General features: G+C 43.7%; 1 protein-coding gene across 4 annotated transcripts in view; it reads right to left on the bottom strand.

Annotated features, from left to right (window-relative positions):
* Positions 1 to 1,473: 1,473 nt before the first annotated feature.
* HS6ST2 (heparan sulfate 6-O-sulfotransferase 2) overlaps positions 1,474 to 20,657 on the bottom strand; it is a 653,947-nt gene continuing 634,763 nt past the window's right edge. For all 4 annotated transcript variants that reach the window (XM_086385849.1, XM_086385846.1, XM_086385847.1 and 1 more), the window contains one exon: positions 1,474 to 4,610. In XM_086385849.1, coding sequence (XP_086241975.1) covers positions 4,561 to 4,610 — 50 coding nt within the window. In that variant the 3' untranslated portion in view covers positions 1,474 to 4,560. The remainder of the gene's footprint in view (positions 4,611 to 20,657) is intronic.

The following is a 20,657-nucleotide window of genomic DNA, read 5'->3' as shown; positions in this document are numbered from 1 at the left end:
AGTCTTTTAGAGTTCTTTTCACTTCCAATTCCTCACCCCATGAAACAAAATCATCTGTGCCCATGTAACAGTTCTTTAGATCTCCCACCTCTCAAAGACAGCCTTGGTTTTACTTTGCTATAACTCCTATTGAGAATCCTAAGTCCTTAGAAACTGGGCCAGTTAGTTATTTCTTCATTAGCGCTCCTCTCTGGGCTACCTCAGAAGCCCCTTTCCTCAGTCTCTGTGCCCAGAAGCAGAGTGCAGGTTTTCAATATTTTCCCCATTTCAGCAAGTACTCTCCAAGAATATCCTCCTGGAGGGTAAAGAGAAAAAATTTTTATTTCCTAAATATTTCAAGTTCTTGAGTCTGGAGGGCTACAGTCCCTGGGGTTGAAGAGTCAGACACTACTGAGCAATACTTGAGCTCTATATTCCTGTTCACAGTTCCTCCCAAGAGGAGATCATGGGGCCCTCTGGCAATCAGGAACTTTGACCACCCAATTATTGCTCAGTGAACACTTGATGGGCAGAATTTTGTAAGTATGAATAGTTGGATAGGCTGAGTATAGTTAAACTCCTCAAATTCTGTAGCTTTCTTCCCTCTAATCCCATGATCTGGCATCTAAATTCTCTTTTGAAAAAGACAAGAACAAATCATCCCCACCCATAGTCATAACCACAAATAAAAAAAAAATACGTACATTGAATATAATTAGAAGACATTGTCTTCATAACTTTCAAAGCCAATACTTTAATGCTCGCCTTTAACCTATATCCCAGAAAGAAGGGATAGATAAAAAATAAAAAAGTATTATTTTTCTTTCCCACATACTTTTAAATGTGCAAGTATTTCGTTGAATAATTTTAAATTAAAACACTCACATACTTCATTTGCATATCATAAGGGATGGAATGTCCCCACCAAATTCATGTGTTGAAACTCTAATCCCACCGTGATGTTATTAGGAGGTGTGGCCTTTGGGAGGTGATCCATGGGAGCCCTCATGAATGGGACTAGTGCCCTTATAAGAAAAACCCAGAGAATTAGCTAGCTACTTCCTTTGATATGAGGACACAGCCAGAAGACAGACTTCTGAAACTGGGAAGAGAGCCCTCATCAGAACCCAACCATACTGGCCACCTGATCTCAGACTTTTGGCTTCCAGAACTGTAGAAAGTAAGTTTCCATTGTTGACAGGCCATCCAGTTTACGGTATTTTGGTATAGCAACCAGAGCTCACTAAAACACATAGCCAACTTGTCTTTCATGGATAACTTTGTTTTATTCAAAAGAGAACACAGTCTGAACCCTCAGAGGGAAGTCCCCAAGGTTAAGGTCATTGGCACATGCTACATTCAAGTGGCTCATCTCATCTCCATATCTGGTGGCCAAGAGGAAAATAAGAAACTCCTTGGAAAAAGAGAATTCTCTCTGTGATGTCATGATGTCTAGTGGCTGCAAACTTTGAAATCATGAAATAACCCAGCATCTGTAATTTAAACTTTATTTTATATCTATTGTTAAATTACACAAAATCAGTAAATGGTTTGTAAAGCTACATCATTGGACAGATGTTTACAGTTGAAGTCATGGGATTTACATGATGATGACCAAAATGTATATTTATAACATCCCCTATATACAATAAATCAGTATAGACAGAGAAACTGCACTTAATCTCTGCAAACCATGCACACCACAGCAATAACACAAAATATTTTTTTCTGTAACAAGCTTTTCCACTGGCTCGGGCTTCATCCTTCTTTCCAACAGTACCTATCAGCTTTAAGAGCAAACATCATCCATTAAAACAAAATGAAACTGAAATACCACAGTGATCTACAGAATCATTAGTTTAAAAACACAAAGTACACAAAATAGTTTCACTCTAAAACAGTTTGACTTTAAGGTATTTTGGATTTTGAAAATTTTTTTCCTTTCAGTTTTCCAGTTCTCAGATTCCCAGGACTGCGATACTGTCAGGCAAAACAAAATTTAGATCTACTGATACAAGCGCAGAGTCAAAAACATTTTTTAACCCAAGTACTCAGCTTCTTGTCTAGTTTGTGGCCTTATTATTACAGATGAAACTAGATCATGCAAATGAGCAGATTGTACAAGATGTGACTTTATGGTCACATTTCTAAGCATGTCCCTCATGAAAACATAAAAGCCACTTGCAGTTGCCTTTCTGCTTTACAGCCAGAGGCTTAGTGTAAGTCCTTACGAAAGGATAGCACAACCCGTAATATGGAAGCTGCCCAGAATCAGGATGTTTGCTAGCACAGTGGGTTATATACTTCTTTTTGGCCCGTGCAATTCAAACTTGATACCCTGAAAGTATTTTTGCACAGACTTCCAATACCAAATCACTTTCTTCAACCCATATGCTTCTGATGTTTAACCTCACTGCAGAATACTTTTGCCTTTTCTTTTCTCAAAACTAAAGCTGGTACACAGCTCACCCAAAGTATCGAGGTAAAGCTTTTGGTGTTACTGAATAACATTGGCTATCCTAGTGCTTATTCCAACCTTGTTTTTCTCTCGTAATTGTCTACACTCTGTCAACATGAAAAAGAACTAATGGGCTAGAAAGAGACAGCCCAACTGGAAACATTACAATAAAAATGTACAAAAAGGAAATAACGATTCATTCACATTCAGGTTCAATTCTATCTGATCAAGAACAGAATACTAACTTCAGCAATATTTTAAGACACGCTATCCTGTTCAAGAGTTTCTTGATAAGGATCTCACTACACAAACATTGATAAGACAATTCTATAGAAAGAAAGTCCTGACTTTAATCCAGGATTATATATCACAATAAATTCAGCAACACACCCTTTAGATGATGAAGAGAGATTCTAAAACGGGTTAGTTTGGAATGAGCACAACTCGGAGAAGCTTTAAAATGAATGAGAAGCAGCGCCAAAAAGATTCCAGAATTGTTGAAATTACAGTGCCCAGAAATCGTCTGGAAATTAGATCTTTACATTGGTACTCCATTTGGAAAAAGTGTTTGGTTTAATATGAGATACACCCTGTTTAAAACCTTTAAATAGCAGAAGGTAGAAAAAGTTTAAAATTTTAAACATCTCAAATAACAAGATGAGTCCCTTTCTACTCAAAAGCCAATATTTTTACATAAAACTACTCATGTTTGGGAGAGAAGTTTTCCATTTTCTACTATTTGGTAAACTCTACCATCAGTTCTTATTTTATTTAAATAGATTCTTGGTTATAATCAGAAGAAAATGAAGTTTTGTGTTTAGTTTGTTTTATGTTATATTCATGCTTACCCCTGGAAAAAAATGTTTGCTTCCAAGATTGGGTTTCAACAGTGTGTCATGAATAATGTAAAGTCCATTTCTTAGGCATAAGTTAAATGGCCACATTTTATGTTTCCACTTTGTCCCTATGACTAATTTAAGAACTTCTTAAAATATCTAAACAGCAATTTCTGGTGAGTCTGGTTTGGCTTTTGGATTTTATAAATACTCCAACAAACCAAAAAAAAAAAAAGGCAATTTAATTACATATTGAAATTTGTTTTACCCACGCACAGTAGAACACTGAATTGAAAGGCAACTGTAAAGGCGACATCTTAACTTTTTTGAACTTCCAAACTTTAGGAAGCAGAATGTGTTTGGACGCTCTCATGTTTGAGGATTTGCCCTATTTTGACTGGCGCTTTGGGAGAAGTGTGTGAAAGCCTTTGGGAGCCACTTAGCGCCATTTCTCTACGCTGCCTATATAGTCATGGGTGCCATTGCTGGTGTTGCCATCGCTCTGCTCTTGGCCTGAATTCTGCTTCTGGCTTTCCTGGTTCTCCTTTGGACTTGGATTCTGACCCGAGCTCTGAGTCAGATTCTGAATCAGATTCTGAAACAGATTCTGAGTCCCACTCTGACTAGCATTCAGGTTTGGGTTCTGACTCGGATTCTGACTCGGATTTGGGTTCTGGCCCTGACTCTGGGTCTGGTAATGGGTCTGAAGGAACCTTCCCTTCAGAAATTTGCGTTGTTCCTGACGCTTCCGTCTAGCTTCCTGATGCTCCTTCTGCCTCATAAACTGATACCTTTGCAAAAAGAGATCTTTTGCATAGCTGTACAATTCCATATCCAGAAAATTCAGTCCCTCAATACGTTTTTGGAGTTCCTCATTGATTTCTACGCTAGAGGCCCTAGTGGTGTTATACTGGGTAAAGGGAGAAATAAAGTTCATGTTGAAGGTTTTCTCAAACAGATACTGGGTCTTCCGCTGAAACTCAGTGAGGCCGAAGAATGCCATGTGCTTCAGATTCGATTTGGCACTTTCCAGGAGGACCTTGTTCCTCTGCTTTTCAGGCATGACTGACAGGTTGTAGCAGCCAACGAGTGTGAGGTCGGAGAGCATGCGCACCTGGCGGTTGTTGGCTAGGTTGTAGGGACAGTCCATGAACTCTTTCAGGGGGCAGCCAGACCAGTCGTCTCCAGTGTAGCAGCTGGGCAGCTCTTCAGAAGTTGGGGGCCTGCCATCGCAGACGTGGAGGGACGCTTTCCATGTTGCCCCTCTCTGGACATGCCTCCACTCACTCAGGTACCGGGACACTGGGTCTCGGAGGATGGTGATATAGTGGAAGTTCCTGTGGACAAAGCACAAAGGCCAGTGGTCAGGGCTGTAGCTGACATAGGTGGAGTCAGGGAAGGGGCATGGCATATGTGATGTTCACTGGTCAGGAAGGGAGGCCCACTAGCCTGTCCAGAGAGCTCCTTTTTAAAGCATATACATCGGGTGGAAAGGCCACTCCCCCTTCCTCCTTCCCCCTCTGTTTCTCTCTCTCCAGCTACTGACGAAGTCCTCCCAATGACCTCATTTATTTCCTACTCCCCACTCCCAAACTCCCATTAACTGATCATGAAATGGAGACTCAATGGAAATGAATGATTTTACTGAAGTGATAACAGGTTGACAAGTACTCAAGTTCTAATCTTTCTCACTAAATACACAAAAGCATTCTTCTAATAGCTAGTCTAATCAGGATATCTTATTAACAAAACCTTGTTGAAAGAGTGTCTGATATGATGCTTTTGATTCTGGGTGCTGTCATAACATCATGGCTCCTACGTGATGGCAGTGGAATGTGAAGATACGCAGTGCAGACCGGAGCCTCCAGAAATAAACACTGTGGTTAGTTACTGACTGAAATAGACATGGTAGCTGCCAATGGCATATATATCAGTTACTACCTCGGTTTCAGCCTTCACTCAACGTGCTAATATTCCCAGCAGAGGCAAGTTAACTCTATCAGTTCCAAAATGCCCTTTTTCTTTACCCACTGAAAGGACACCCGGATGTCAGCATGTATGGAGGCTTTGTTATGTTACTGTCTTCACTTTAAAGCTGCAAACTGATAAGAGTTCTTTGCTCACATAGCAGACTAGTAAACATTTAAACCGCACACCCACACACACCCATACAGAGCAGGTGCATTCACACACACATGCACGCACAGCAGAAGCATCCTGGCTTATGATGTGATCAAGGGAAAAACAACTTTGCAGCTGTACTTTAATTAAGAAATGAGCTTCCATTCACGTTCAGTGGATGAAAGATGAGGTCATGGATGGGCCTATTGTGGAAGGAAGATGAAAATACTGAATATTAACATTAATTTCTTAAAGGAAACCTGGGGAATGGCTTGTAGCTTTTCTGAAGTTTATTCTTTCCCACCTGAGGGATGCTGCTTCTGCACCCAGGAGTGAGGAGCCAGATGGAACCAAGTCAAGCACCCGACTGGCTAGGTCTGCTGGCTGATGTCCTCTGAACAAACATTCCTCCCAAGTCTTGGGCTCTGAGCAATGCAGGCACCCTGGGATCTATCCTGGGTGCTTCTCTTCTCTTCATGGTGTTCCCTCTGCCTAGCGTAACCTTCCTTCTTTCACTGGAAAATTCTAGACATCCTGCAATTTCCAGTCCAAGTATGATCTCTCCTCCGAGATAATTTATCCCACGCCTGTTGCCAATCATCGTCTCTTCTTCAGTGACACTGGCACCGTTAACTTTGGCTAAAATATTTTTGATACTGAATCACAATTTTTTGTTTGTATTTCTATTTAGGTTTTCTGCGACAAGAACTCTACATATTCTTCTTTAACTCTCATCTCATCCTTTTCAATGTTGTACCAGACACAAAGCAGAATCCCAGTAACTCCTTTAATTACTTCTTTAATGAACTATCCCGGGGAATAAGAAGGAGAGAGTTGGGAACTGGTAAGGTCATGCCTCATCATAGTAAAAACTCTGGAGAATCTAAGTGACTGGCAAAAACCATAAAAAATTTAAAATATCACCTTCTATGATATTGCGGAGTAAACAAGCATGGGATACAAGAGAAGCATCCTGGAGTGAGGCTGGAGGGGTGGCAAACCCACGTTGACTGGCCTCACTCTTTTGCCTGCCTGCGGCCACTCAGATTCATTTTTGTAAAGACCCACTGCTAACAACTAGCAGCTTTTCTTCCTTAGTAGCTTTGACCAACAAAGGTGACTGCTGTTTCCATGGGGTCCGAACTTCTATTCCTTGCTTTGGTATTCATTCATTCACTCCTTTGGTACAGATTTATTAAGCCTTCATGCTAAGCCTGAGGCCACAGCTTTATGGCAATTAGTCTGATTATTTGGAAAAAAAAGAGATTTATGAAGACCACCGACACACTTGGATTAGTCTTTCAACCAGCTTTTCCAGGCATGCATTATAAATGGGTGTTTAAAAGCCCCATGATGGAGTCACCTTCATGCTCAGCTGACAGTCCTCCAGCGCACATTTGTTTTACTGATTTAAGCCAACAGTGACATCTTCTGGTAAATTCTAGAGTGCACCCCTTGTGCATGCCTGTGGCTCTGCTCCCTAAAAACTCTCCCTTGTCCTTCAGAACAGATAGATCATAACCACCAGGGTTAGTGTCTGAACCAGTGTTTTGTAAGCACTATCCCCACGTGGAGAGAGAGAGGAGGCAGACGAGGAATGCAAAGGTGGATATTGACAGAGCCTCTCATGGTACGGGTGTGTCCCTCCTCCAAGCTGAAGGTCTCTCCTAGTGCCTGTATGAAAGGAGGGCCGTCCAAGGTGGGCAGCCTCGGGGTCTCTGCACTGTGGGATTATCACAGCAGCAGAGAAATTAGAGGCGTCTACACGTGTGCATATCCACATGCTGGTAATGACAGCTACCATTCACTCAGATGCCAATAGCTCTGGAGAGTCAGGGATTGCCAGCAGCCCTCTTCTTCCAGGGAAAATAGGTCCAGGGTGCCAGACTGCCTCAATTAGAAACACCTGATGCTGCTCGGAAAATGATCCTTGGGTGAAAAGGAAGATCAGCTAAAGGTGGGTCTCCAGGAATGTCCAGTGGCCTCCAAATGGCATAGTGTGTTGGAGGTGGAAAGGCAGTTGCAGATAACACCTAGAAGGTTTCACAGGGCTAAGGATTGAGGATGCTCATTATTCTAAGTGAGGGGTTGTCAGGGAAATGTCAGAGAAGACCCCGCCACACCCAGAGCAACTGAGGGTGTGAAAGCCCAAGCCAATGGCACAGTGAGTGGAGAGGCAAAGGAGCACTGAAACATAGGTGGCACTCTTGCTGTGCTTGTTTGCTCAAGCATCTGTGTGACTGGCACTGGAAAAGGGCCTGATTATTGGTGTTTAGTTTCTAAGTCATGTCCGACTCTTTGCGACCCCATGGACGATAGCACGCTAGGCTTCCCTGTCCCTCACCATCTCCTGGAGCTTGCTCAAACTCATGTGCATTGAGTCGGTGATGCCATCCAACCATCTCGTCCTCTGTCTTCCCCTTCTACTCCTGCCTTCAATCTTTCCCAGCATCAGGGTCTTTTCTAATGAGTTAACTCTTTGCATCAACTCTTAAGACTTCATGCTAGGCCTGAGGCCACAGCTTCATGGCAATTAGTCTGATTATTTGGAAAAAATTTATGAAGACACACTTGGATTAGTCTTTGTGGCCAAAGTATTGGAGCTTCAGCTTCAGCATCAGTCCTTCCAGTGAATATTCAGGACTGATTCAGGAAGAGGCCCTGGAGATGCCCACAGATAAGTCACAGGGCCTGGAGCATCCCTAACTCATGCGCTATTAATGACTGGAGTGGGCACAAGGCACCATGAAAGCACCTTGCAGTGATTCCCAGCCAAGCCTAATAATAGAAGGGTTTCTGTAGCTTTATTTTGAAAAACAAGGAAGAATTAGATAAGGCAAGAAGAGTGAAATGGAGTATGACACAGAAAGGTCAGAATGAGCAAAGGCACAGAGGCATAAAACTAGCCTGCTGTGTACAGAGGAAGAGCACAGGAAACCTCTAACTGGGAGTTACTGGGAGTTACTGGCTAGTGGCAGGAATGGAGGATGGAGAAGTGGCCATGGACAGGGTCGTGAAAGGCCTCAGATGCCACATTAAAGAATTGAGACTTCTGGGATTTCCTGGCAGTCCAGTGGTTAGGACTCAGCACTTTCACTGCCTAGGGCCCGGGTTCAGTTCCTGGTCAGGGGACTAAGATCCCTCAAGTTGTTAGGTTCAGCCAGAAAAAAGAAAAAAAAGGATTTAGATTTATGAAGACAACAGAGAGGCCTTTAGAGGGTTTTAGGCAGGGGAGTCATACGATGAAGCCTGTGTTTTAGAAAGATCACTGTGTATGGTGTGTGGTGGAACTGGGGAAGTGAGTTGATGTTACTGTAGAAAACAAGACAGAAGAAAAGAGGGCAGACTAGGGAGGCATTTGGAGGCGGGGTTGAAGTAACAAGACTTAGGGACAAAATGAATGTAGGGGAGAGGGAGGAGGAGGGGTAAGGAGGGCTCCCAGGTCTCTGACTGAATGGACAGATAGAGAGCCTCAAAGAGTGATCTGGGCTTAAGATGTGGAGTTGTCAGCAAAACATGATGGCTGCAGACCTTGAGGACTGACTTAGGGAGCATTTGTTAATTCCACGTGTGTGGCTTCAGGTATTGGAAGACAGCATTTCAGAAACCCCGTGGCTTCTCTTCTTTATGTTAAATATAGTTTCCAGCTATTCTCTCCACTGCTTCAGGTCCCCTCACTATGCTTTTGTTTGCCTCTGAACATATTCCAGTTATTTGGAATGTGCCCTCTAGGCAGAGTCTGACAAGGAACAAGTAGGGAGTCTATCACCACCCTCATTCTCGACACCGTTTCTCTTAATGTGGCCTCATATCACATCAGCCCTTTTGGCAGACTGCTGACCCACCGTCAACTACCTTCTTTCATTGTTTCACACGCAGGTCATTTGAAAACCCACTCTGCTTTGTCCTGAACAGATGCAGTTTGTCTGTGGCCCTGTTTAATTTCTTCTTGGTAGAGGCAGTCTAAGGCTGTCAAAACACATCTGGATTTTGATTATATCCCCTGATATCTTCACCATATCTTCTTCTTGTCTTCTGGCAATGCCTGCATCCAGGCATTGATCAAAACAGAACAAGACGCAGGCGAGAGCAGGTCTCTGGTAGCTGCTGGAAATCTCCCCTTCAGGTTGATAAACCCAAAGGGTGCTGCTGAATGCTGTGATTTAATTTTAAACGAGTGAGCCAATTTCGGCCACAGAAAAATCACACTCAGCCTGTTTCAGTTAGTAGGGATTGGACAGAAATATCTTGTGACCAAACATGTCACTTGATTAGGATGACCAGGTGTCACATCTTTAGAGTCGTGACTCCCCCTCAGTTACCCATGTTGATTTAAAGACCCTTGTTTGGTGCCTCTATGCGACCATGGGGCCTCGACAGGCAGGACATAGTGAAACATTTGCCATCCTCTGCAAGTCCAGGCCAACTTTTGCTTGTCATTGGTAAATAAATGTGGAAACAACAGCAACCAAAGAAAGAGTGGCCCAGGAAAGAAATCCGGGGGCCACCCTTGACTCCTCTCTCTCGCTTACCTTCAATGTCTGAATTTTCCCCGAGTCCTGCTGATTCTAGTTCTTTTTTTTTTTTTTTATTAAAAACACTTTTATTAGAGTGTAGTTGCTTTACAATGTTGTGTTAGTTTCTGCTGTACAGTAAAGTGAATCAGCTATATGCATACACATATCCCCCCCCTTTTTAAAATTTCCTTCGCATTTAGGTTATCACAGAGCACTGAGTAGAGTTCCCTGTGCTATATAGTAGGTTCTTTTTAGTTATCTGTTTTTATACATGGTAGTATATATCTGCCAATCCCAACCTCCCAGTTCATCCCACCTGCCCTTCCCTGCTTGGTACCGATACATTTGTTCTCTACATCTGCGTCTCTATTTCTGCTTTGCAAATAACTTCATCTATGCCAGTTTCCTAGATTCCACATATATGGGTTAATATATGATATTTGTCTTTCGCTTTCTGAACTCAGTTCACCCTGTGTAACAGTCTCTAGTTCTTATTAGCTCCCAAATCCATCCTTTCTACCACTGCCTGGGGTGAGGCCCTCATCACTTTTCTACCTGATCACTGAATCAGTATCCTGGCCCACCTCCCTGTCCCGGACTGACATCCATTCCACACTCTCCTATGACACACATCTGACCTACCACTCCCTAGTTAAGACCTCTTAATGGCTCCCTATCAGTTGTGACATGAAGTGCAAGCTCTCCACATGTGACCCACAGCCTTGTGGCTGGCACCTGACAACCACCTTTCTTTCTCTTCAGTCTGATCTCTATTAAGCTCCCTCGACACGAGTCTTTCTCAACCATGAGTAATTCGAACCCTCCCACTTCCATTTCCTGACCCTAAGACATTTGGAAATACCTGGAGACAATTTCGGTTGTCACAACTGGGGAGCAGGTGCTACCGACATCTAGTGAGTTGAGTCTAGGAATGCTTCTAAGCATCCTACAATGCAGGCTAGTGACCAATTATCAGCAGTGCCAAGGCTGACAAACCCTGCTATATATTCTATGTTCCAAGTATGCAAAAGTAATTTTAATGTTCTACATTGGTTCCAGGCAAAGATCCTACAGGTCCTTTCCCTTTGTATATGGAGTGCCTACTGTTTGGAATGGCTCCAATCTGTCTTTTGTAGATCACCTGGAAACCTCCAAGACTAAACTCAAAGATTGCCTCCTCCATGAACCTTTCCTTGACCTTCCGGGGCAGAGTTACCTACCCTGGTATTCCTGTTTCAACTGTGCCGGTATTCTCCTGTTGTAACATTCTGCACAATGGGCTATGATTGTCTAGTGATTTGTCTGCTTCCCCCATTAGACTATGAGCTCTGGAAGGGTAGGGACCATGTAGCATTTATTAACATAAGCTCCTGCCCTGGGCCTGGAATAATGTCTGACATAAAATAAGTGATTAGTAAAAGACTGTTAATTGGATGTCTGCAGCAGAAATAGCAGAGCTTACAGTGAGCTCACAAGAAATGCCTATCGTCGTCTTTGATACAGAAAAGCCACTAGATGTCAGTATTAAATAACAGATCTACCATTTTACACCTGTGAAGGAACATTTCGGAGAAGGCAATGGCACCCCACTCCAGTACTCCTGCCTGGAAAATCCCATGGACGGAGGAACCTGGTGGGCTGCAGTCCATGGGGTCTCGAAGAGTCGTACACGACTGAGCGACTTCACTTTCATTTTTCACTTTCATGCATTGGAGAGGGAAATGGCAACCCACTCCAGTGTTCTTGCATGGAGAATCCCAGGGACAGGGGAGCCTGGTGGGCTGCCGTCTATGGGGTCACACAGAGTCAGACATGACTGAAATGACTTAGCAGCAGCAGCAGGAACATTTTAAGGGGCTCTAGCTATGAAGGATATCTAGTTACATTTAGCACTTGTCACTGACTTTCTGTGTAGTAGTCCAATTTTAAAGGGTGGGAAGTTTAAGGATATTAAGAGTATGTAAATGGATACAGTGACAGACTATTTTTCAGTTCAGTTCAGTTCAGTCGCTCAGTCGTGTCCGACTCTTTGAGACACCATGAACTACAGCACGCTAGGCCTCCCTGTCCATCATCATCTCCCGGAGTTCACTCAAACTCACGTCCATCGAGTCGGTGATGCCATCCAGCCATCTGTCGTCCCCTTCTCCTCCTGCCCCCAGTCCCTCCCAGCATCAGAGTCTTTTCCAATGAGTCAACTCTTCGCATGAGGTGGCCAAAGTACTGCAGTTTCAGCTTTAGCATCATTCCTTCCAAAGAACACCCAGGGCTGATCTCCTTTAGAATGGACTGGTTGGATCTCCTTGCAGTCCAAGGGACTCTCAAGAGTCTTCTCCAACACCACAGTTCAAAAGAATCAATTCTTTGGCGCTCAGCTTTCTTCACAGTCCAACTCTCACATCCATACATAACACTGGAAAAACCATAGCCTTGACTAGATGGACCTTTGTTGACAAAGTAATGTCTCTGCTTTTCAATATGCTGTCTTGGTTGGTCATAACTTTTCTTCCAAGGAGTAAGCGTCTTTTAATTTCATGGCTGCAGTCACCATCTTGAGGGGGGATCCCAAATCACTGCAGATGGTGACTGCAGCCATGAAATTAAAAGACGCTTGCTCCTTGGAAGAAAAGTTATGACCAACCTAGGCAGCATATTGAAAAGCAGAGACATTACTTTGTCAACAAAGGTCCATCTAGTCAAGGCTATGGTTTTTCCAGTGTTATGTATGGATGTGAGAGTTGGACTATAAAGAAAGCTGAGGACCGAAGAATTGATGCTTTTGAACTATGGTGTTGGAGAAGACTCTTGAGAGTCCCTTGGACTGCAAGGAGATCCCACCAGTCCATCCTAAAGGAAATCAGTCCTGAATATTCATTGGAAAGACTGGTGCTGAAGCTGAAAGTCCAATACTTTGGCCACCTGATGTGAAGAATTGACTCATTGGAAAAGACTCTGATGCTGGGAAAGATTGAAGGTGGGAGGGGAAGGGGACGACAGAAGAAGAGATGGTTGGATGGTATCACCGACTAAATGGACATGAGTTTGAGTAGACTCCGAGTTAGCGATGGACAGGGAGGCTTGGCCTGCTGCAGTCCATGGGGTCACAGTTGGGCACGACTAAGCGACTGAACTGAAATGGATAAAATGAGAACCATACAGTTTTCATGATCACTGAAACAGATTATCCTGAAATAAGTACCCAAGTTCTAAGTCACAGATTTTGAGATTTGGCAGAGCAAGAAGAAACTTTTGAGATGGCAAATCATCTAAATCAATGTCTTCACTTTAGACGTAAAGAATTCAAGGCCTTGGCAGCAAAGATTTGCCCACAAGTCACAAATGGCCAGTGGTTCTTGGGAATCAATCTAACTGCAAGGAATATTCCTGGGCTGAAGGCATATATTTTTAGTAGTTCCTGTCTTTGTGTCTATTGATTACCTAGGATGGTATAATAAACCATGCCCAGAACAGACCAGTAATCCTTAAAAATGGGAGGCTTTTGGCTGCAAAGAGAGGGCATTTCCTTATGCCAACTAGTTGCACAGCGAGGAGCTGGGGGTATTGGTGTCTGGAACTTAAACCTGTGATTCAGATAGTAAAGAATCTGCCTGCAATGCAGGAGGCCCAGGTTCGATCCCTGGGTCAGGAATATCCCCTGGAGGATGGCATGGCAACCCACTCTGATATTCTTGCTTGGAGAATCCCATGGACAGAGGAGCCTGGTGGGGTACAGTCCAGGGGGTTGCAAAAAGTTGGACACGATTGAGGACTAACACTTTCACTTTCACACTTACACATTAACTTACACATCAGCTCCCAACAATACTGTGAGTCAGATATAGTTATTCCCATTCTGAAGATGAAGAAGCTGAGACTAACAGAGAATGTGATTTGACCCAGTGCCTTGCCACAAGTTAAGATGCTGTTCTTGTTTAGCCGCTGAGTCATGTCCGACTCTTTGCGACCCCATGGACGGCAACACACCAGGCTTCCCTGTCCTTCACTATCTCCTGGAGTTTGCTCAAACTCATGTCCATTGAGTGAATGATGACATCCAACCATCTCATCTTCTGTCACCTCCTTCTTCTGCCCTCAATCTTTCCCAGCATCAAGGTCTTTTCTAATGAGTCAGCTCTTCGCATCAGGTGGCCAAAGTATTGAAGCTTCAGCTTCAGCATCAATCAAATAGGATTGCTCAGGTATGAACCAGTTTCTTTTTGACTGTAGAACATATATTCTCCCCATCCTACTACTGGGACACAAACCCAGGGCTTCTATGAACAAGCTAAGGATGTGGTTCTCACATCATGGCCCGGAATTAGCAGCGTCAGCATCACTTCATAAATTATCAGAAATGCACATTCTTGGGTCAAACCACTGAAGCAGAAATGCAAGGGCTGGAGCCCGGCAATCTGTTTTAACAAGCTCTCTGGGAAATTCCCTGTTAGCTCCCTGGGCTTTCCTGATAGCTCAATTGGTAAAGAATCCACCTGCAATGCAGGAGACCCTGGTTTGATTCCCTGGGTTGGGAAGATCCACCGGAAAAGTGATAGTCTACCCACTCCAGTGTTCTTGGGCTTCTCTTGTGGCTCAGCTGGTAAAGAATCCGCCTGCAGTGCAGGAGACCTGGGTTCGATCCCTGGGTCAGGAAGATCCCTGGAGGAGGGAAAGGCTACCCACTCCAGTATTTTGTCCTGGAGAATTCCACGACAAAAAAGTATAGTCCATGAGGTCTCAAAGAGTCGGACACTGTGGGAAATTCTGATGCACGTGTGTGCTTGAGAACCACTGTCCTAGGCATGTGGCTTCAGACATCAAAAGTCCCTCAGAGATCCCAGGGGTCCCCAGAGTGTGGACAAGTGACCCCAAGAGACAAAAGCATGCCAAAACAAGCCTAAGGAAGCCCACTGCTGTCCAGGGAAAGCCCAGAGAACTTGGCCTGAGCAAAGTTATGAAGATTATGCTGTAAACGTTTAAATTTCCTTTAAGGCCACTGGTTCACAAAAAGCCACAATAAGTTTCTTCTTGCATCACTCAAAGGGGAAATAAATATAAAAGCCATTTTTTCTTAATGGAAGGAGACCACTAAAATTGTACAAGTTAAGGTCATAGGAGCGATCAATAAAAAGTTAATTTAAGAAAGGAAACAAATTCTTAGCCCAAATCAATAGGACTGAACATTTTGTTACACCTGTAGCTTAGTTCTGTATTTTAAAGTTCAGCTTTTGCACATCTTGTTCATGGAGTAAGGATTAGTGGTACAGAAATAAGAACTGTGGTTGGTGGTCCTAAGTAGACTTCAGAGTGGGGCTCTGCGTGACATTGAGTCATTAATGCGGAAGGTCTGGTCTCCTTCCTTGGTTGATGATGTTGAAACCAACTGCACGGAACCTCCCATTGCATGTAAATGACTAGGTCAAGACAAGGAGGATGGCTTACAGATCAAACAACTTTAATATGTGAGCGTAGATGAAACACAAGTATAGTTAATTGATTCAAAGGCAATCCCCTCCGATGGGACCGGATCCCCCAAGCCCTAGGATTGCCATTTTAACTGCTTTTCTTGAGTGACTCATATACCAGCAGTCCCCAAAGAGGAGTTCCTTAAACGCTATGAGCAGCCGTGGCAGCAGACTCATGTAAGAAGTGTGGGACTTGAAGACAGGACAACTTTGAAGTGGGTGGATGCTCATTTAGATGTGTTGTCTTTGGTGCATTTGTCAAACCATTCTTGTGGCTTAGCAGTCATGTTTGGTGTAGTGAGAAATGTGAGCCTTTATAGTCACATAAAGTGGATTACTTCCAATCACTTGATTGTCTTCACTACACTGGATGCTGAATGTCTCTCCTTTTTCCCCTTTAAGCTGATGCTGTGACCAATTGATGCTGGGCAATGCAAGAGAGGTGGAAAACAGGACCCATCCTTGGGAGCCCACTGATCTATAAGACAGCCAAGACTTTCACTGGCTCCTTGAATGGCTTGACTTAAGAGTACTTAGCAGTACACAAGCACTCCAGGAAAAGTATCTCCGGGACACAAAGCTAATTTAGAATAGGCTGAAGGTCTCACACCCCTCCAAATAAGCCATCCAGTTCTCCTGGCCAGGGGTTTTCTGCTGTTCTTCATACCTCACCCGAAGGAAGGAGCAGTTGTGTGTGCGTAAAGTAATACCTTGATCAATGCCTTAATTAACTGATGCCCCCCCACCCTTGGTTAACCAAAAGTTAGCCTGTGCGTACTGTGGGGAAACATTCAACAAGGCACAAATAGATTTTCCTTAAAAAGAAAGATGATTTTCAATGCCATTCTTCTTTCCTGCTTTTTACAAGGCAGGAAAATGATGGTTTCTTATTTGGTGAAAGGGAAGAAGATTTCTAATGTCTGTAAATTTGAACCCAACGTGGAAATCTTCACAGTACTTCACACAGAACTCATCACCACAGTCCTGGTGATGTTTACTTCTTTTTAAAGGAAATCTAGTTCCTCTCCTTCCCAAAGCCCAGTAGGTTCCAAAGTACATAAATCTAAGGACTTTTGTAAACAGTGAGAAGGCTGAGATTTTTAACAAGATGTGAAATTCCAAGCTTTATGACCCGTAGTTACCTGCCTTCACCAACTCAACTGCTTGGCAGCATGAAAAGTTTTGCTGCTTACCCTGCCCTCTGAATTTTCTGTGTGTTCTAAAATTACTCCGTGAATCTCGGATCATCAGTACTCAGTGTGGTTCTGAGGTGGAAAGAACTTTTAGAGAAAACCCCTTCCAGTGTGGAGATGAGGGGCCTCTTGAAGGGCATGATCCATCCATGTCCCATAGAGACTAGTTCTGCCACTGATTAATCAACTCATGCTTCCTGCCTTCCCTTCCAGGGACTCCTCCCTCTCCACATGGTACTTCTCAGCTTCTGGAGTATTTCTATGTGGCATCTTCTGGCAAATTGTCATCCCTCAAGGGGTGGCATCTGAGGCAGCCAGAGAGAGGAGTTGGTTTTCTTCCTTTCTCCAAAGAGAGCAGGCAGAGGCGAAAAGGGGTAAACCTCACCCAGGGGACAGACAGAAGGAAGCCAGAGGAAATGTCTAATTGCTGCCACTGGGACCACCATGGTTAAGGTCTTGCTCTCTGGATAAGCATCCTTGGTATCTCTTGTCGTGGGTCTCAATGAAGATAACATGACTGTTATATATAAAGTTCTTGGAACTGAGCTTGGAACCCAGCAGTTAACAAATGTTAGTTCCTATTATTGTTACTGTTTTTGCTCTACAGACATGGGTATTCAGCCAAAAGATGTTATTCAACCTTCCTAAAAATCACAAAGCTAGCTAATGACTGTCTGTCGGGTCTGTGTGATTCCTAAGCTCAAATGCTTGCCCGCTGCCCTGGCTGATGGTGCCCCATTTGGTCTTTGGCCAAGCATGTCTGAGCCTGCAGCTGTGTGTTCTCACTGAGTCATCCACCCCTACTTAGACCTGAGCACAGCCTGAGGAGCTACAGGCCAAGGGCACAAGGGCCCTGGCCAGAGTAGGAAGTCTCAGGAGGAGGAGGAAGTTGGATATGCCAGGATGTGAAAGGAAGGACTGCTTCTAAGGTTTTTGTGGGCCCCCGATAGAGCCTTAGGGAGGGGAGCTGAGCATGGCAGAGGTGGGGGCCAAGGGTGGGGTGTAGCGGACCACCATTCTCGCCCCCACGTCCCATTACACAGATAAGGAAACCAGAGAGGTGGCTCCCTTGCCTTCTCCAGATTGTGGGAAATCTGGAGGCCCACGGGATCCTTTCTTCAGGGACTCCCCCAAAGACATGGAACCAAGTAACAGGCCTTCTGCAGATGGCGGGCAGTCAATAAAGAGCATTTAAGGTTCTTCTCAGCAGGCTGCAGACAGCTGCACTGGTTCAGCTGGGCCGCTGGCCATGTGCTGTCTAGGAGGCAGGCACCTTGGGTGCGCGTGGGGGAAATTGTTAGAGGAAAACTAGTCTAGATAAATGTCTGCGCTCAGCATTGTGGTATTTTCCAGAACAGCACAAGGGAAAAGTTTTCCCCTCCATGAAGGCTGCCCCTTCTTGAGTCCTGATTTGATTTTAATGAGCTCTAATATTGTTGTTAGGTGCTGAGAGAGACAAAGTGCAAATCCTGGCTTTTGTGGGGGAAACAGACCTCATTTACCATTTAAACTGTGAAGAATGGGAGCCATTCAGAATTTCCAGGGTTGGCTGAGTTGTGCCTCCATTCCCCCGGGGAGCATTTTTTTTTTTTTCCTGCAGGTATTCAGGTTGCAAAAGTCACAATTACTGGATAACATGGCTGGGCTGTATGTGTGTGGAAATGAGCATCGTGTATAGCACTGGGCACAGCCTGGTTTCCCCACAATGATAACATGGAAAATGGAAAAATAACTCGCTAATCCCCCACTCTGTTCATTTCCAAGGCAAGCCATTCAATATCACGGTAATCTAAGTCTATGCTCCAACCAGTAACGCTGAAGAAGCTAAAGTTGAATGGTTCTATGAAGACCTACAAGACCTTTTAGAACTAATACCCAAAAAAGATGTCCTTTTCATTATAGGGGACTGGAATGCCAAAGTAGGAAGTCAAGAAACACCCGGAGTAACAGGCATATTTGGCCTTGGAATACGGAATGAAGCAGGGCAAAGGCTAATAGAGTTCTGCCAAGAGAACGCACTGGTCATAGGAAACACCCTCTTCCAACAACACAAGAGAAGACTCTACACACGGACATCGCCAGATGGCCAACACTGAAATCAGATTGATTATATTCTTTGCAGCCAAAGATGGAGAAACTCTATACAGTCAGCAAAAACAAGACCAGGAGCTGACTGTGGCTCAGATCATGAACTCCTTATTGCCAAATTCAGACTTAAATTGAAGAAAGTAGGGAAAACCACTAGACCATTCAGGTATGACCTAAATCAAATCCCTTATGATTATACAGTGGAAGTGAGAAATAGATTTAAAGGACTAGATCTGATAGAGTGCCTGATGAGCTATGGATGGAGGTTCATGACACTGTATAGGAGACAGGGATCAAGACCATCCCCATGGAAAAGAAATGCAAAAAGGCAAAATGGCTGTCTGGGGAGGCCTTACAAATAGCTGTGAAAAGAAGAGAAGTGAAAAGCAAAGGAGAAAAGGAAAGATATAAACATCTGAATGCAGAGTTCCAAAGAATAGCAAGAAGAGATAAGAAAGCCTTCCTCAGCACTTAATGCAAAGAAATAGAGGAAAACAATAGAATGGGAAAGACTAGAGATCTCTTCAAGAAAATTAGAGATACCAAGGGAACATTTCATGCAAAGATGGGCTCGATAAAGGACAGAAATGGTAGGGACCTAACAGAAGCAGAAGATATTAAGAAGAGGTGGCAAGAGTATACAGAAGAACTGTACAAAAAAGATCTTCATGACCCAGATAATCACAATGGTGTGATCACTGACCTAGAGCCAGACATCCTGAAATGTGAAGTCAAATGGGCCTTAAGAAGCATCGCTACGAACAAAGCTAGTGGAGGTGATGGAATTCCAGTTGAGCTATTTCAAATCCTAAAAGATGATGCTGTGAAAGTGCTGCAGTCAATATGTCAGCAAATTTGGAAAACTCAGCAGTGGCCACAGGACTGGAAAAGGTCAGTTTTCATTCCAATCCCAAAGAAAGGCAATGCCAAAGAATGCTCAAACTACCGCACAACTGCACTCATCTCACATGCTAGTAAAGTAATGCTCAAAATTTTCCAAGCCAGGCTTCAGCAATACATGAACTGTGAACTTCCCGATGTTCAAGCTGGCTTTAGAAAAGGCAGAGGAATCAGAGATCAAATTGCCAACATCCTCTGGATCATGGAAAAAGCAAGAGAGTTCCAGAAAAAACATCTATGTCTGCTTTTTGACTATGCCAAAGCCTTTGACTGTGTGGATCACAATAAATTGTGGAAAATTCTTAAAGAGATGGAATACCAGACCACCTGACCTGCCTCTTAAGAAACCTGTATGCAGGTCAGAAAGTAACAGTTAGAATTGGACAAGGAACAACAGACTGGTTCCAAATTGGAAAAGGAGTACATCAAACCTGTATATTGTCACCCTGCTTATTTAACTTCTATGCAGAGTACATCATGAGAAATGCTGGCTGGAAGAAGCACAAGCTGGAATCAAGATTGCCAGGAGAAATATCAATAGCCTCAGATATGCAGATGACACCACCCTTATGGCAGAAAGGGAAGAAGTAAAGAGCCTCTTGATGAAAGTGAAAGAGGAGAGTGAAAATGTTGGCTTTAAGCTCAACATTCAGAAAACTAAGATCATGGCATCTGGTTCCATCACTTCATGGCAAATGGATGGGTAAATAGTGTCAGACTTTATTTTTCTGGGCTCCAAAATCACTGCAGATGGTGATTGCAGCCATGAAATTAAAAGACACTTACTCCTTGGAAGGACAGTTATGACCAACCTAGACAGCATATTAAAAAGCAGAGACATTACTTTGTCAACAAAGGTCTGTCTAGTCAAGGCTATGGTTTTTCTAGTAGTCATGTATGGACGTGAGAGTTGGACTACAAAGAAAGCCGAGTGCCGGAGAATTGATGCTTTTGAACTGTGGTGTTGGAGAAGACTCCTGAGAGTCCCTTGGACTACAAGGAGATCCAGCCAGTCCATCCTAAAGGAGATCAGTCCTGGGTGTTCATTGGAAGGACTGATGTTGAAGCTGAAACTCCAGTACTTTGGCCCCCTGATGCGAAGG

Source organism: Bos grunniens, chromosome X (genome assembly GCF_055505025.1).
Source record: "Bos grunniens cultivar Pamir isolate PY7600 chromosome X, Bosgru_T2T1.0, whole genome shotgun sequence".
Lineage (NCBI taxonomy): Eukaryota > Metazoa > Chordata > Mammalia > Artiodactyla > Bovidae > Bos > Bos grunniens.
Note: the sequence above shows the minus strand (reverse complement) of the source record. Positions and strands in the feature narration are given on the sequence as shown.